Source organism: Bufo gargarizans, chromosome 5, assembly GCF_014858855.1.
Source record: "Bufo gargarizans isolate SCDJY-AF-19 chromosome 5, ASM1485885v1, whole genome shotgun sequence".
Lineage (NCBI taxonomy): Eukaryota > Metazoa > Chordata > Amphibia > Anura > Bufonidae > Bufo > Bufo gargarizans.
In genome coordinates, this window is record NC_058084.1 from 131,360,267 (window position 1) to 131,379,201 (window position 18,935).

Genomic DNA, 18,935 nt, shown 5'->3' on the forward strand with positions numbered 1-18,935 from the left:
TTATTCAGCAGGGGAATGAAACTGTAGGTCAAGTGAAAAAAAAAAAAAAAAAAACGTATATCGTACACACACCTAACTCTCTGCAGCCTAAGGTACATTCATTTCATTCTGTTCCCGGTACCTCTGGGCCGTTTGCAGCAAGCGCCAATATTAAGGCTCAATTAAAATAAGCTCTAATTAGCGCAGTTCTCTTTCCTCTCAGGCTAGAAAAGTCAGGAAATGGATATTGGGAAATGTAAAAAAAAAAAAAAAAAAAAGCGAGTGAAGGGCTACAGACATAAATGAACGTATTTGTTGATTTGTACAGTTGCTATGCAGAGGCCTCTGGGAGCAAAAGCTTAACCAGCCTAAGCTATAAACTAAAACCCCTGCAGCTAAACATGAACTGAGCGAAAACAAGGGCTCCATCTCAGAGCCGAAAACTGCTGGGCTCAGAAAATTAAAAGCCCGAGGCATTTTCCATTTAAAACGAAATCCCAGTACCGCCTCCCAGCCAAAGAATTATAAGCAGTATCAGATTTACAAAACGAACAATTACCCTGGAAAAATGTAGCCTATTGTACAGTCCCAGATGCTGGATGTAAAAGTGCTTCCCCTCTTATTTTAACATCGCTGCTCTCCATAAATACCAGTTACCGACCTGATAAACCCAAATCTAATATGTGCATCTTATCTGAGGAAGAACTTAAAATCAATGCAGAAAAAATAATAATAACTAGGTTGTCGTTCTTCCCAGGACGGTGCCTCGTTTGAAATGTTCTCCTTGCCTCAAGCGGCTTCTGTCCTTCCTGTAGGCCTATAGAAATGGTACGCAGCAGCAAAATACTCTCTGACCTAATTGCCAAGAGAACGCTTCCAACTTCTCCAGACCTCCTCTGCTCCAGCAGGGACCTGCACTGGTCCCAGATGGGGGATCAAGACCATCCCGGCCACAGCGGCTTACCTCTTTGGCTTTTTGCTTTAATTTCAGTTGCTCTGGATCTTCTTTATTTGCCCGGCTCTGTCATAAAAGGCAACAAAATAAATGTATATATATAGTGCAAATGTTAACTCTTGCTTCACATTGCTGAACCTTGCACTTAAAGGGTTACTCGGCTGCATTCTTAAACATGCAGCAGGCAATAAATATTTAATGCATAACAATATTCTCCTGTGATTAAAAAGCTTTGCTGCAGGGAGAAGCGCCTCCGTCCAGGATTTCTAAGACTTCCCCTCATGCATTTTCATTCTGGTTTTCCATAAAGGTTGGATGCCCCAGAACTCGCCTGAGGGACCCCCGAGTGCCACAAACGCTACTTAGGCCAAGTCAATCATGACCTGCTTGCCATTTAATTTTATGTGGTGGAGCATAATGGAGTTATGCAAAGTTGACAATGATGAAAATGCTAACTTATGACCCGTAAAGTATATAGTATAGGATATATCGAGGATGAATTTGGTCACCCAGTAGCCAATTGTCTGCACCTCAGGTCCTGCCACAGTTTGAGTCTACGCATTTTGAGCTATCAAACATTTTGCGTGCAAGTGTGGTGGAACCTGATGGACCCTCATTAGAAGCCAATGGGGTGTCCGCTGTGCGATGGATCCATCAAAGCATTATGGCTTCCATTATAAATGGAAGCCACAACACAGACTGAAGCCTGCATGCAGGAAACCAAGAGCTGGCAGATCTACTATTCCTACAGAATGAGTATTTTTGGAAATCTTGGCCAGATTGCTAGTATTCCGCACAAAGGCACGTGTGGGTTTTGAAGTTGAATGATTGTTCTATATAAAAAGGGTAAGGTTCCATTCACAAGTCCGTAATGTATTGCGGATCCGCAATACATCCGTCCTGCACCCCCTTAGAACTGCCTATTCTTGTCCGCAATTGCCGACAAGAATAGGGCATGTTCTATTTTTTTCTGGAGCCGTGGACCGGAAGTTCGGGGCCGCGCTCCGGAAATGCAGATGCGGAGAGCACATAGTATGCTGTCCACATCAATTCCTGCCCCATAGAGAATGGATGGGTCCACACCCGTTCAGGATTATTTTGGAACGGGTGCGGACACATTCTATGGATGTCTGAATGGAGCCTTAGGGTATCAATCAACACAATTCGATTACATAGAATTTTGCATCATCATAAACTCAAAATCCCGCTGCAGTTTTTTTTTTCCTTTACAAAACTAAAAGCAAGGATCTTAAAACAGGGCGAGACACGTGAATGGCTTGTGTCATCACAAGCAACACTTTAATATGGCAGCAAGACCCCTGGCAAGGGGATGTCTCACTTCAGCAAGTGGCATCCATCATGTAGAGAAAGTGAATACAAGGCACTTACTAATGTATTGTCATTACCCATATTGCCTCCTTTGCTGGCTAGGCTCATTTTTCCATCACATTGTATACTGCTTGTTTCCATGGTTATGACCACCCTTCAATCCAGGACTGGTGGCCGTGCCTTCACACTATAGGAAAAAGCACTGGCCCTTCTGGTGGCACACAGGCCGGCGCTTTTTCCTATAGTGTGCAAGCACGGCCACCAATCCAGGACTGAAGGGTGGTCGTAACCATGGTAACGATGTATGGAAGGGTCAGTCTATCCAGCAAAGGAAGCATTATGGATAATCACAATGCATTAGTAAGTGCCTTGTGTTAACTTTCTTTACATGATAAATACCACTTGCTGAAAGAAGACAACCCCTTTAATGTGCCAGAGGAAGCCACGACCAGTCAGATGCTGCAGGAGAAATGTAGCATTACAGTTATACATGGATGGCCCCAATCTGAGCGACAGTTTAGTGGATCACTCCACTGGCTTAAAGGGGTCCCTGTCCAGGGACAGCCCCATAACGTCCATATGCTGTAATAAGGTATTTGACTTTGAATTTAACTAAAAAAGACATCGATGAAGATGGATAAACCTCGACCCGAATGTCAGAAGATGTGCCAAATAATCTCAGTGGTGCATACTGTGAGATAGATTTGGGGCATCCGGTGAATTTTACAAAACTTACTAAGCCATGTCCCCCTTTTTTTAGGCAATTTTAGACACTTTTGCACCTTGGTAGACTTTTTTTTTTTTTTTTTTTAACTCTTATTGAATCTGGGCATGTGCACTAAAGTTCTGACTAAATTTAAATGAGTTGTGCAGGGTCATAACACTGATGTCCTATGCTCAGGACAGGTCATAATATCAGATTGGGGGGTTTCTGACTCCCAGTTCCCCCTCCTGATCAGATCTTTGAGGAGGCTGCGGCGCTCATGTAAGAGATACCTCCTCTTTGTTGTGGCAGCTTCTTCTCCCATTCAGTCTCATTCTCCTTTTCTGACAGGCAGTGATGAAATTATTACGGGGTAATTATTATGGTACCGTACAGCGAGTGCCGCCTCTTATGTCTAAGCCTGTACTTTTCAGACTAAGGATATCCCCTTTAACAAACAGGGACCACACATAAGGAGAAGAAAATCTGTCCAGTATACAAGAGTACATGAGCACAACTCATTGCAATGAAATGAATAGTCAACTAGTGGGAAAAAAAAAAACACATTTGTCTCCCAGAGTCCAGAGAGACCCTTGTGTTATATTTCGCTGTATAGTTTCTGAAATACGTGAAATGACTAGCTCACCTTAGCAGCCCGAAGAAGCATTTCTCGCTCTTCTTCAGTCTTGCGTTGTTTCTCAAGATGTTCGAGTTGTTCAAGAAACTTGAGCTGTGCTCGGACATCACTAGACTGGACATGGCGATCACTTTGCTGAAACAAGCACACACCAGCAATCAACAAAGAAGTAACAAAGTAGTTTCTGCACAGTGAAGTGAATAATATACTATGCAGTAAGCGCCCCCTAGTGGTGACCACAAGTAGCCAGAGTTTTTAACATTGACTTTTCTGAAACGCTGTGACAGAAAAACGGACCTCTACAGTTATGCCTGGCAAAGGAGGAGGATACTATTCAGGAATATTCTGAAAGCATGCTCTCATGGAAAGGTGGTCTAGCAACTATCCAATAGCATTTTAAACATGACCTACTCATTTCCAGGCAATAACAGTTTGTCATCGGTCCATGTTCATTGCTGAATTTCACTCAACGAACGATTGTTTTGGTAGAAATTGTTCATTTTGATCAATAAGAAATATGAGCAAGTTGCATCACAGATCACAAAAGAAAGTGCTGCGAGGACGTACTAGCAAGTTAACCAAATGATGTACATCTGGACTGGTTAGTCATGGGCAATGCAATTCTTTACTGGTTCTCATTGAAAAGATCGAGTGGTGTCGTTCAGGCAATGCATTATGGGGAAATAAGACATATAGCCAACAGACCTATGTGAACACAGTGCAGTAGACCCACCGTTGGGCAGGAACTCACAGCCTCGTAAATCATTAAGATAATGTGACTTCAGTTCAGAGGAGAAGTGTTTGGCCTGAGAAGTGTGGCCATCACACAGAAGGAGTTTCCTGCACCGGAAACTGGCTTAGAAGTCGCCCACATTAGTTCTAGAGACATTTTTCAGGGCACGGGGTGGGGAGGGGTGTGGTGGTTTGGTTGTGTGAACTGGGAAGGAATATTGTAGTATGAAATGCATGTAACGGGGTAACAAAAAACATAAAAAGATGCTGCATATGACAAATGAAAACCGCTCAAAAAAGTGATTGTAATTCTCATTGTAAAGGAGGTTCGGTTTTGTACAGTTCTTACTGTTGCACTACACAAGATAGACAAAGATACCATTCATTTGCCTCACTGATTATTTCTACTAGGGAAGACCAAGTCAAGGCAACAAAAAATAAAAATAAAATCATTGTACTCTTATATCGTATATTGTGTATAAAAGGTTTTGATTGATCCATAATAAATGTTTCATCACAGGCTTAGGCTGCTGCTGTGTCCCGTCCTCGTACATTACACCGCGGCTCAGCCTGTTCAGATTGGCTACTAAATATTAGCACAAGCTCATTGGTAAGTCACGTACATACAGCCAGTCCATCAATAAAACTGGTGACATGGTTGCTTGGGACAATCACTGGATTTTCATTATGGAGACTCCTTTTATTTTGATGCACCAAGCGCTGTTTCACACGAGCGAGTCCATTGTGGGAATCGCGCTCCATGTGTGTGATCCTCCGCTTTGAACTTGCAGGAGCGCACAGCATTATTATGATTTATAATACTGTGTGTCTCTGCATGGCCTTATTTCTACAGAATCTTACTGACAGCTTTATGTCACCATGATTCTGTGGAAAAAAGGCCATGCAGAAACACACAGCATTATAAATCATGATAATGCCGTGCGCTCCTGCAAGTTCAAAGCGGAGGATCACACTCAGACACGGAGCGCGATTCCCGCAATGGACTCACTGGTGTGAAACCGCCTTAAACTTCACCAGAATCCACCCCGTCTCTCAAGTTGATTAGTTTTGTGCGATTCACCAAATGATTCCCCCCAAAAAACGTAAAATTCATCAACCTTATCCCGAGAGACAACAAGGGCAATGCTTAGTATTCCGTGAACCGGTTTAGGTTACCTTGCAGTTGGTGGATCTGTGCTGTGCCGCCACCGTCAGTTTTTCAATGAGCCCTCGTAATCTTTCCTGCGTCGCATGGGAGACCAAGTTCATAACATCAGAGTTAAGTTCCTTAATGTCATGCCTTTTACCTGTGGAAGCAGAGAAAATCCATTACATGTTTTAGTGGAGGCTGATAATTGAAATAATTAGCACAGCAGGTATTCTGTTCCCTCCAGAAGTCATACCCATTAAGAATAGAGGCTTGTAGATTATGATTTTCCTGCTACACTCGCAACTTCAAAGATATTAGACACTGCATTAATAAAACGTAGCCTGGAGCTCTGGAAAGTATAGGTAATGTTTCACGTGGCCTTCTGAGGATATCTGCTTGCAAGGTCAGGTTTGGGACACCCATATTAAGCAGACAAAATAAGTCATTATAGAAACCGTATTATCAGTCCATTTACAATTACATACACACGATACACGCGTGTCGATCACCAAATGCACAGTTACCGTGTTACTGGCACCAAGGTCAGAACCACATACATGGCAAATGGCATGAAGCTAAGTAACCAATTGGATCCTTGGCTAGAGTAAAAAAATATATCGCACCACTATAATGTTACCGTCACTCCGTTCTTGTTTGGTTCACCTGTTCTTACCGATACATGGTTAAAAGGGAAAGTATTGTGTAAAAGGGTTGTCTGACTTCAATGAAACAGCAAAACTAATGTAATTCTAACAGTCTATTCAGTAGGACTATCAGCTGTGCATCCACCTGACTTCTCCACAAGGCAACTGATGGTCCCAACCCCATTTATAAGGCAAGAAATCCCACTTATTAAACCTGACAGGGCACACCTGTGAAGTGAACACCATTTCAGGTGACTACCTCTTGACGCTCATCAAGAGAATGCCAAGAGTGTGCAAAGCAGTAATCAAAGCAAAAGGTGGCTACTTTGAAGAACCTAGAATATGACATTTTCAGTTGTTTCACACTTTTTTGTTATGTATATAATTCCACATGTGTTAATTCATAGTTTTGATGCCTTCAGTGTGAATCTACAATTTTCATAGTCATGAAAATAAAGAAAACTCTTTGAATGAGAAGGTGTGTCCAAACTTTTGGTCTGTACTGTATGTGCGCGCCCCGCAGTCCGGAAGAGGAGGACCGCGCGCCAAGCGCATTGTGTTCTGCCAATCATGTGAATTAGGGTACTTTCACACTAGCGGCAGGACGGATCCGACAGGCTGTTCACCCTGTCGGATCCGTACTGCCACTATTTCGCCGTGCTGCCGCTCCGTCCACATTATAGTCGGCAGAGTCGGACATGCAGTACTTTTAGTCCGGCGGCCTCTCGCCGTGCTGCGCCGGAGTTCTGCTCCCATTATAGTCAATGGGGACGAAATAGCGGCAGGACGAATCCGACAGGGTCAACAGCCTGTCGGATCCGTCCTGCAGTTAGTGTAAAAGTAGCCTTATAGTGATTATAATAAAATTATGTATTGATTGATTATACTTAGTGTTGGTACATTATTTCATATGACATAGTGAGGATCTATATCTCTCTTTTGGTGTTGGTAATTTGACTTCTATGAAAACCTTCACAGTGCTTAACAGCACATAATCCCTCACCATTTCCAGTTCCGCTGCTCCTGTCCTCACCTCTGGCTTGTGTTTACAGGCTGCAGTGGTGACAGCCATATATGGAACGTGACCGCTGCAGCCAATCACTGGCCTCAATGGACTGGCTGCAACAGTCACATGCATATATAATATTTATACTGAAGCCAGAAGGGAGGGGCAGAGCTAAAAATGGGGGGTGGTTAAGTGGTATGTATTCTTTTATAAGTTTAACAATATCTACAGGCACAAGGAGGCTCTTAAGTTGGACAACCCCTTTAAATCTAAAAAGAGATTCAATTTTTATTTTCTTAATATAACAGTGACCTTCAGACATTTTCAGTATTTGGAATTTGTAATGACCTTAAAAGGGCTTTTCCTTTATTGAAAATCTCTTCTCTAACTGCTGGAGTTGTACAGAGAGAAAGCCATTATTTGCAGCGGCTATTCATTCTGGGTAATAGAGGTCAGTCTCCAGCCTGGGAGGGCACATGGACAAGGTTTTATTCTACTGGGATGAACCCTTAAGAGATCATTTTTAATTAAAGGCTCTACTATAATGTTTTATAATTGAGGGTCTCATGACCACGGATACTAGAAAAAGAGTGACTACGGTGTCAATTGTAATATTTGTCTACTTATAAACACCACAAATATACAAGCGTATGAAACATAACTATTCTATAACTAATTCTTTGACTTTCCCCATCAATCTGCACTCACTACCCCATAATCCGATAATGAAAACAGAATGTTTGAAATCTTTGCTAATTGATTGAAAATTTTAAGTTAAAAGCTTGCATTGACAATAAGGCTGATTGCGGTGATTAAAGCCTTTAGATGCAGTGTTCAAGTGAGATCACGGCAACTAAAGGGTGAAAAATTACTGGCATCCTCTACGGCCAATGAGTGTGATCAAAGTGTCACACACACACTCCAAAATGGTATTAATAAAAAGTACACAGATTGTCCCTCAAAAAAATTAGCACCACAGAGCTCAGTAGATATAACTATCAAAAAGGTTATAGGGGTCAGAATATGAAAAAAAAATTTTTTTTTACACTATTTAGACATAAAAACCTATACCTATGTGGTATCGTTGTAATTGTACTGACCCAGAGAATGAAGGGCACAGGTTAGTTTAGCCGCAAAGGGAACGCCGTGGGAACAAAAACGGTGGAGGGATAGCTTTTTTGTATGCCATATTAAATGGTGGCATTAGAACGTACAACTTGCCCCTCAAAAAATAAGTCCGTACCAGCACATCGCACGAAAATACATAAACGGACTCCTCAAAGACCAAAGGAGGAAGTCCGTACCAAATAATACAGGTAAAAACCACAAGGGTTAACTAAGCCAAAAAAAGGGGTGGAGGCATACCATATTTTTCGCCCCATAAGACGCACTTTTTTTACCCCCCAAAAGTGGGGGGAAAAGTGCCCCTGCGTCTTATGGGGCGAATGCTGGCAATTTACATCGCAGTCTGCGATGTATTAGTGAGGAGGTACTGTAGTAGGCGGGGAGAGCGGCGGGGCCGTGCAGGCACTCTGTACACGTCACCCTCCTGTAGTAAGCACTAGCAGCTAGCAGGCAGGCGGCCGTAACTCACGGAGGTCACGTGCCTGCTCCGCCTACTTGATGAATGAAGTAGGCGGAGCAGGCACATGACCTCAGTGAGTTACGGCCGCCCAGCCTGCCTGCTAGAGCTTACTACAGGAGCATGACATGTGTACCAGTAAGTACGGTACACATGGGGAGTGCATCATTATTCAGTTTAGATCTGATGATTAACACCAAGTATAATACAATACATCCTGAGCGGCGGGGCCAGAGTACATTGCCGCCGCTCTCCCCGCCTACTACAGTCCCTCCCTAGGAAACTGTGAATGGGATAATGATGGGGTGGGGGATCTGTGGATGACAGTGTCATCCACAGATCCACCACCCCATAACAGTGCCATCCACAGATCCCCCCAGCATCATGCCGCCATTCACAGATCCCCCACCACCATCATGCCGCCATCCACAGATCCCCCCCCACCACCATCATAATGCCATCCACAGATTCCCCCCCCCCCACCATCATAATGCCATCCACAGACCCCCCCCCACCATCATAATGCCATCCACAGATCCCCCCCCACCATCATAATGCCATCCACAGATCCCCCCCCACCATCATAATGCCATCCACAGATCCCCCCCCCACCATCATAATGCCATCCACAGATCCCCCCCCCCACCATCATAATGCCATCCACAGATCCCCCCCCCCACCATCATAATGCCATCCACAGATCCCCCCCCCCCACCATCATAATGCCATCCACAGATCCCCCCCCCCACCATCATAATGCCATCCACAGATCCCCCCCCACCATCATAATGCCATCCACAGATCCCCCCCCCACCATCATAATGCCATCCACAGATCCCCCCCCCACCATCATAATGCCATCCACAGATCCCCCCCCCCACCATCATAATGCCATCCACAGATCCCCCCCCCACCATCATAATGCCATCCACAGATCCCCCCCACCATCATAATGCCATCCACAGATCCCCCCCACCATCATAATGCCATCCACAGATCCCCCCCACCATCATAATGCCATCCACAGATCCCCCCCCCCATCATAATGCCATCCACAGATCCCCCCACCATCATAATGCCATCCACAGATCCCCCCCACCATCATAATGCCATCCACAGATCCCCCCCCACCATCATAATGCCATCCACAGATCCCCCCCACCATCATAATGCCATCCACAGATCCCCCCCACCATCATAATGCCATCCACAGATCCCCCCCACATCATAATGCCATCCACAGATCCCCCCCCATCATAATGCCATCCACAGATCCCCCCCCACCATCATAATGCCATCCACAGATCCCCCCCCACCATCATAATGCCATCCACAGATCCCCCCCACCATAATGCCATCCACAGATCCCCCCCCATCATAATGCCATCCACAGATTCCCCCCCATCATAATGCCATCCACAGATCCCCCCCCACCATCATAATGCCATCCACAGATCCCCCCCCACCATCATAATGCCATCCACAGATCCCCCCCACCATCATAATGCCATCCACAGATGCCCCCCCCACCATCATGCCATCCACAGATTCCCCCCCCCCACCATCATAATGCCATCCACAGATCCCCCCCCCACCATCATAATGCCATCCACAGATTCCCCCCCACCATCATAGTGCCATCCACAGCTCCCCCATAACAGTGCCATCCACAGATCCCCCCCACCATCATAGTGCCATCCACAGATCCCCCACATAACAGTGACATCCACAAATCCCCCACCCCATAACAGTGCATCATTCACAGATCCCCCATAATAGTGTCATGCACAGACCGTCATTAGTTCAAACCCACCAAAAGCACACCTTTTAGTTAAAAATAGTTTTTTTCTTATTTTCCTCCTCAAAAACCTAGGTGCGTCTTATGGGCCGGTGCATCTTATAGGGCGAAAAATACGGTAAATAGCATAGGAAGCAAAAATTCATATAATACAACCCATATACGGCCAAACAACAACAAGTGCAAAATAAATACCTGATAAAATTGAGTGGGGGGGGACAACTTGAACCTCTAGGGAGGGCACCCCGACACGCGTTTCGCTGTGCTTTTTCAAGGGGTGTCTGTTTCCTAGGAGATCAATACAGATGGCCTATATCCAGGATAGGTCATCAATATCTGATTAAAGGGAGTCCAACTCACGGCACCCCTGAGAATCAGCTGTGGTACTCCGGCTTCCTTACAGCATATCAGGCACAACTCTTGTACATTGTACAGTGGCTGTGTTTGCTATTGCAGCCTAGGCACATTCACTTGAATGGGACTGATCTGCACATAGGCCATGTGACCGACGAACATGACTTCATTGGCTTAGGAAGAGCCTGTAAAGTTAAATGGAGAACAGTGCCCTCTTTAAAATGCTGATCTGCGAGGATGCCAGGAGTCAGACCTCCACTGATCAGATACTGATTACTATCTGAGCACACTCCATACAGGACAAAAGCTGGCCGTAGCATACTACAGTCGGCAACCGGTTGCAACGACTGAGATTGGCGATAACACTGATCCCAGTCATTTAACCCCTCAGATGCCATGATCAATAGCAATCATAGCATCTGTAGGGTTAGACAGAGGGAGGGGGCAGAATCGCAGAGCTCTGATCAGTTGCCATGGCAGCCTGGGGCCTTTGAAACCTTCCCAGGGCTGTCATGGCTAACTGCCTAAATAGATGGGCATGAGGCACGACTTCTGAGGCAGAGTGTCAGAACCTAATAGATTTAAAAAATAACAAGCAAATCAGAAAATTGCATGTTCAAGAAACCTAAGGCAACTAAAAATAAAAGTGAAACAAAGTTTAAAGTAAAAAAAACACAAATATTTATCTTGCGTGACAAATAAAAATGTGCGATACGCCATTTTTTGGTCACCTTGTCGTCGTCCCCCCCCCCCTCCCCCTCCCTCCTCAGTCTTAGGAGGGATGAGCACATGGTTCCTAAAGGCTCTTTTGCATATATTAAAACATCATTTTTCATGGTGGTCGAGAACTTCTGTACTTTCCAACGGCTCCACACTGGGGTCTACAATGCCAAAGCAAAACATCAGCAATGAAATATACCATATTTTTTGCTCTGTACGCCACACTTTCTTCCCTCCAAGGGTGGGTAAAAATGGTAGTGTGTCTTATGACGGGTGTACTAATGAGTGCTTCCATTATGGAAGCGCTCATTAGTACAGTAGGACCGGGGAATGGCGACTATAGCTTTCTTGGTACTAGAGTGGCAACGCCATCTGGTGCAAGAGAGGCAAGTTCATTTATTTATTTAAGGTGTAATAAAGCTTAGGAGTCTGATCTGAGGTCTGATGAAAAATATTTTTTTTATTATTATTTCATTATTAATCCCAGGTGTATTTTATGGTCTGGTGCGTCTTGTGGTACTTTCACACTAGCGTTTTTCTTTTCCAGCGCTGAGTTCCGTCCTAGGGGCTCAAATCCGGAAAAGAACTGATCAGTTTTATCCTAATGCATTCTGAATGGAGAGTCCGTCCCTCAGGATGCATCAGGATGTCTTCAGTTCAGTCTTTTTGACTGATCAGGCTTTTCAGAAAACCGTAGCATGTTGTATTTTTACCTCCGGCCCAAAATCCTGAACACTTTGACTGAACGCCTGATCAGGCTTTTTTCCCATTGACTTGCATTACGGCGCCGTGTGTTCAGTCAAAACGGATCCGGCTTTTGCATGTTAAACCCGAAAAATAGGGAAAAAAAAGTTAAAGTCCATAAATGGCGGATCAGTTTTTTCCAATGCATTTTTCCATTGTGATCGAAAGCCTGATCAGGATTCAAATGTAATCAGTTTTCACACGTTTTTCCGGATCCGGCGGGCAGTTCTGGTGTCGGAATTGAACGCCGGATTCAAACAATGCTAGTGTGAAAGTAGCCTTATGGAGTGAAAAATACAGTACATCTCCCACAAAATGTTCTTTGCTTTTTTTTTTTTTTTATCTCTAAATTTCTAATACCCTAGTTTGGGAGTTCTGAACACTGGCATCTTACGCATGCTGGATTAGGAACCTACTGTATCTTCTCGTCAAGCAAATATAATTCTTTAGCCAATTACAGACGTGAAATACTTAACCATTTCTTACCTATGTCCAAGATTCGGGTTTGAAGAGCAGATGTAAATAAAAATGGTTCATCTTTGCAAGATCGAATCACTGCACCAACTAGTTCTGAGTTTGTTGCCAATATACAGGCATTTTCTTCATTCAGATTAACACCGGCCATAGATGTCACATCATTTATATCATCTTCTTCCCTAATAAACAAGTTGCAGATATAATAAACATTTTTTGCCTGGATTTTTTTCCAACCAACATATACAAAAGAATTATGCAATGCACTGTAACCCAACATGTATACATAAAACTACATAAGGAATGTACATTTGAAAATTCCAATACAAAAACAATTACCGATTTACAAAACAGAGCCCACTGCTGATGTCCTAGTCATATCGCCACTGCTATTCTATTCCCTGTTTATATAGGGAACTGTATATAAATTATACCTAGGAAAAGTTAACGTGAGGCTAGTTTCACACTAGCATTCAGCCGATTCTTGGCATATTTGCCAGGTTACGTCCGGATCTTTGCCGGTCACTATTCTAGTTAATGGGACCAATAGGCATTCAGGCAGTGTCTGGCAATGCTGGATCCAGAGAGCTCAGGCAGGCTGCTTCCCTGCCGTAACAGCCTACCAGATCTCTGAACGCTAGTGTGAAACTAGCCTGAGCATCTAGGTTCCCTCAGGGCTCCTTTGCCTTGTTCAATAATATCTACTGAATCTATTGCATCTTATTCTCTTTGCAAATAGATGCAGATGAGGAAATCGTTAAGTTCACAGATATTATGCAAATGACCCCCCTATTTTTTAAGGTGCTTTGGAATCCTGTATAATATTGAGATTGAAGTCAGGTTTAAGGCAATTTATCATCAGTTACCCTACTTGGTTACTAAGCCGCCAGATGTTTGCTGGTAGTTAACAGCAGAACATGAAGTTTCCCTCATACAGGTTTTGCTTGTATTTTTTCCTAAAAGTCATTTTTCATAAATTTTGGAAAGTTATTTTTGCCACATTTTTTTAAAGGCAGCCTGATAGCAAGAAATTAACTGTTAATCCAGTAACTACCCAAGCTGAATGTAGTGTTATATTATCACTTAGCGATCCATTGCATCTTTCCGGAGAGAAAGTACTGTATTTTTGGCACCACCACGGCGGGAAAATGTCAGTGCGTCTTATGGAACGAATACTAATAACCGCTTCCATCATGCAGGAGGAGGAAGTAGCAGTAAGTGTAGCACTGTGCTGGCTGCACTCACTGGTCTTCTTCCAGGCACTGCACATGTCCCGACTGCGTACAGCATCAGAACGTAGTGTACAGAGGCACACACTATGACCTGATGCTGTGCGACGTCAGGTCACAGTGCAGCGCTAGGCCAACAGAAGACCAGGGAGGTTCGAATGTCAGTGCAGTCTGGAGCAGGAGAGGCAAGTTTGTTCATTTCTTTTGTCTGATCGAGGTTGGGGGTTTAATCTGAGGTTCGATGAAAAATATTTTTCCTATTTTCCTCTATATCCTAGGTGCATCTTCTGGTCTGCTAAGTCTTATGAAGTGAAAAATACAATACTTTTAATCCATATGCAGACTGAGTAGTTAAGCGCACAGAGGTCAAGCCCAAGCCACTTTCTAAACCCTTGCTCTTCCTGATTCCTCTGCCAGAAGGATAAGGATGACCTGGGAGAGGAAACAGAAGCAAGGGTGCACCGAGTGACTTGGGTCTGCACTCATTGCACGTAACTGCTCATTTGCATATGGATGAAAAGTATTTTTTTCCAGAAAGAAGAACTAGATTGCCTAGTAAAATGTATTCTATTAAGCCGAGCTACCCGTACAAAGCATTCAGCCTGGTTTAACAGTGAATTTCAATTTTCTACTGACAGGCTCAATAAACTCAGTGGATAAATCTCAGTGTAAGCCAAATGAGGTAAATGATCAGACAAACATCTTGTAAAATGACGCCATCTAGCATTGTTGAAGAGCCAAAATGTCAACATTTCTGGACCTTTACAAAATATGTAGTGAAAGTAGAAGCTGCATGAATTATGTCATTTTCATTTTGTAGAACTTAAAAGAGGTTCTCCAGGAATTAAGAAAATAAAATGACAAAAAAGACTTACTTATTACTTTATTATAAATATATTCCCAAATACCTTTCATTAGTTGGCTCATTTTGTCTGGGGAGCAATCAATAGGAGCAATAAAATGGCCGCCGTCCTATTAGTACACACAAAACCTGTCCTAATCACACAGCAGGACAAGTTACTTAAAAACACTGCCTTATCAGGGATTATGATCCTGAATACAGCTGATAAGATCTGAATCTCTGGAGGAATAGAGTTAATGAGAAGACAGCTCAAGTACAGAGAGGACAGACTGTGGTAATGTGGGGCTGTGCCCGTCATTTTAGAAGTTATGGTGGCACAGTGTAATGACAAGTACTCGCTCTATTCACCTGAATGGAGCGAGTACTTGTGAATACACTACGCTACTTCGCCAGAGGAGACGATGAGTAGTGTAATGACCAGAAAAGAGCCCTCACATGGACCATTGCCTCCACTTAAAACAGATGATCGGCAGGGGTGCAAGGCATCGGACCCCCTGCCGATCAGATATTGATGACCTATCCTGAAGATATGACGACAGGTGTGTGCAGACAGCCTATCACACACCTTATATACCGACCAAGCCACCTCACGACACATGGCTTCCTTCACAAGACACCTCATCATGGCCACTTTCTCCATCAACAGCATGTAGCTGCTGATGTTGAAAATAGCAAGTGGCCATAATAATGTGACTCGACTGTGCATATACACAATGTTTACTTGCAATAAATAATTGCCCTCCCCATGAAAATGCTAAATATCTGCAGCTTAACTGTAGACAAAGAAAGTACATTTCTGGTTGAACACTACTGGCTACAAAATGTCAGATGTGCTTAAGATGTAAACTCTGTGCTACAGTTTTATTTTAGGCATAGAAGCCTACAAGGAATATGTAAGAGTGCTAATCGATTTCCATAAGGTTTTCCTTGCACGGATAAGTCCCTCGGTTCTGACTGATCAATGCTTCAGGATTTGTTTCAGTCACAGTAACAGTAACCAGGTCCTTGCTGTTGGCACTGAAGTCCAGCAACAGATCTTCAGTGTTAAGATCTTTCCTACGCAGCTGGCAACCCCACAAGGCCATTTTCATTTTAACATTTCAGTCTGTTTGCCAACAGATGTTAGTGGAGTTATTGTTCCTAAAACTCAACTTGCTCTAATATATTTTCTACCACAGACACATAGTAACTGCTAGACCATGTGCTGCCAAGTCTAGGGTATCTCAGAAAGATAGCAGGGTAGGCTCTAAAAACCATGTGCAATGACAATAACAGGGTCTTGGGTTAGACTGGTATCAACAGTGCCTCTAGTCTAGAACCAAATCGGTGGTTGAGGTGTTGGCAAAAGTGTAAAAATGAGTGCATAATATTCTGTACTTTTGATCAAAAGGAAGTTTAGACATTTAACAAATTGTTTGACATTGATAATTTTCCAGTAGTATATAATAGAAAGTTTCGAAAGAAATGAAATTCAGATCTTCATATTCTGAATACAATACATTCTAGTAATAGTGGTCACTCATGCTAAAACCAATGTAGATGTTCATTTGAGTCCTGGCCAAGCCCTGACATCAGTATAGCAGATGTAGGTAATTTTTTTCAAGTTAGATTGAGGACTTATGCACACGGAGCTATAGACATGCTGTTTGTTACCCCACTACGTATTACGGAGGTAATTTTTCTGGGTGGAACAGATGTGCCTCCACTGTAACAGGCTCCAAACAAACCATGACTTGTAAGATCCTGCATTCATACTCTCCTTCCATCTTCCCCCTACTTGTTGCTAAGATATACTCAAAGGTTAGTAAGACAAGGGGACACATGGAAACAACGATTTAGTGACAGTAGTACAAGTGAATAGAAAAAATAAAAATAAAAACTCCCTCTCCTAAACTAAAATTATGTAGAGGACTGTCCGCTCACTCCTCCCTCTGTTATCTCAATAGGCTTCTATGGCCAGCACGTAACTTGATTGTTTAGTTAGTCTCTCCATCTCAGAAAGGTAGCTGCAGCAGAGCTTCTGCACTTGCACCGCTACATGGAGCAATGGCAGAGGTGAGAGGTCTGGTCCTGTCAATCATGGAGGAGGACGGAGTCTATGAACAGTGGGACCAGCCCCTTGCTGCTTAAGAAAGCAGATTTTTTTTAAAGTAATTCAGCTCGCACTAATCGATTTTATCATCTCCCCTTCCATTGTTCTAAGTAGAAGTTCAAGCACAGAGGCTTTGCTGCTGCTGCTGCTACCTGAGCTGAACTGCACTGCTGCGCTTAAGCGTGTTTTTAAGTGGACCACCTGCTTCACCCTTACACAAAGACGTAGTCTCTGCTGCAGGGGAACTACCAGGCCACTACATCTTGGAGTAGTTGGCTGTCCCACAGGGGTCAAGGGGCACCAAGGGACTAGGCAATATCGTAGTCAATGGATGAGCCAGGGTCAAGGCAGGTTTAATGAGAGTAAGGCAGAGGTCAGCTCAGGCAGCAAAGCATCGAAACCAGTAAACAAGCACAAATTGATCATAAGCAAACAAAAGGGAACAACCGCACACCTTCACAGGGACCATCAGGCTAGAGAACCTATTGCTCACACACACTCTCAAAGGGGATGATGCCTTAAAGGGAACCTGTCACCAGTTTTATGGTGTCCTAACTAAGGGCAACATAAATAAGTGACTGATTCTCTTAGCAAAATGCTGGGTCACTTTCTTTAATTGACCCAGTCAATCTGCCAACATCTTGTAATGAAAAGCTCCAGCTAATAATGTTGAGTCATGAGTATTTATGAGCTCCTGACTCTCCCTGCTGCTGATTGACAGTTATTTTCCATATGAATCAGCAGCAGGTGGGCAGGGGAGTGGTTATATCTCTGAATTAAATAAACGCTGGACTCACTGACATCACGCTGGACTCAAATCAGCTCATTAGCATGCAGCATGTGGCATCTTTGTGTGTATATTATGAGGTAACCATCTGTCACACCAGTAAGTGAATACATCTAAGGTACTTTTTAGTAGTTCATGATTATAATCTAATTATATACAATCAAATATCCACATGACAGGTTCCCTTTAAATACCCATAAAAAGTCTGCTAAAGAATGGGGACAAATAAGGGCGTTTGCATGCTAGCCCTTTACGAGCCAAGGAGAGCGCATGAGCACCATAAGCAGAGACGTGCACAAGAGGGTGCCAGCATACACAGACCACCAGAGCTGGCGCAACATCAGAAAGAGTATCCAGGCCTGCAGGAGCAGTGGCACACCTGCAGGCACAGACTGCAATGCTAAAGTAGCCTTATCCACACTGGTCTAGAAAGACGCTATCGATTGAAAACTGTAGATTTCTAACTTAGGCCTCATGCACACGACCGTTCAGTTTTTTGCGGTCCGCATATCGTGGACCGCAAATGCATCATACCACCTAAAACACAAGCCAATGTATCTCCTATTTGAACTCCGATAGTTTTTTCTATAATAACCGCTATCTCAGCCCAATAATCGGAACAATTTGGGACATCTCCATACCTAGTGGAAGAGGCCTGCTTGGTCCCTACCACATAAGTAGACTTTATACCCATTTTTTCAAGCAAAAGAGGAGATCGATATAACCTATGGATGAAAAATTGAGAAAACCCATGAGAGGCCCTCATTGAGACCATTGATCTATTTTTCAATACTTTCTCCCACTGTTCATCCGAAATCTCATCTATATATCTTTTTTCCACTTCTCTTTAATCCTACTTTGTTTAATTTTCAACAGCCTATATCTTCTTGAAACAGCACCTTTTACCCTAGTATTATCAAAGAGTTGATTAATATTCTCCATAGGGGCTTTTCCATATTTCAGGGAGTCTACTCATGACGAATTAATTACTTCTCTCAAATGTAAATATCTATAGAATTATTTATTCGGGATCCCAAATTCTTTAAATATTTCAAAACTGTTTAATAAACCGCCCTCAAATAGACACCAAATACCCTTATTTTCCCAATTTACATATTCTTTTATATTTCTCACAGATTAATATTATTCCATATAGGT

The 18,935-nt window shown here is 43.3% G+C and overlaps 1 protein-coding gene across 1 annotated transcript in view; it reads right to left on the reverse strand.

Annotated features, from left to right (window-relative positions):
• Positions 1-18,935, reverse strand: part of TAF4B (TATA-box binding protein associated factor 4b) — a 103,452-nt gene that overhangs the window by 26,699 nt on the left and 57,818 nt on the right. The window contains exons 10-13 of the mRNA XM_044295669.1: positions 12,820-12,989; positions 5,512-5,642; positions 3,613-3,738; positions 944-1,000 (exon numbers count right to left, since the gene is read on the reverse strand). Of these exons, the coding sequence (XP_044151604.1) occupies positions 944-1,000; positions 3,613-3,738; positions 5,512-5,642; positions 12,820-12,989 (484 nt within the window). The remainder of the gene's footprint in view (positions 1-943; positions 1,001-3,612; positions 3,739-5,511; positions 5,643-12,819; positions 12,990-18,935) is intronic.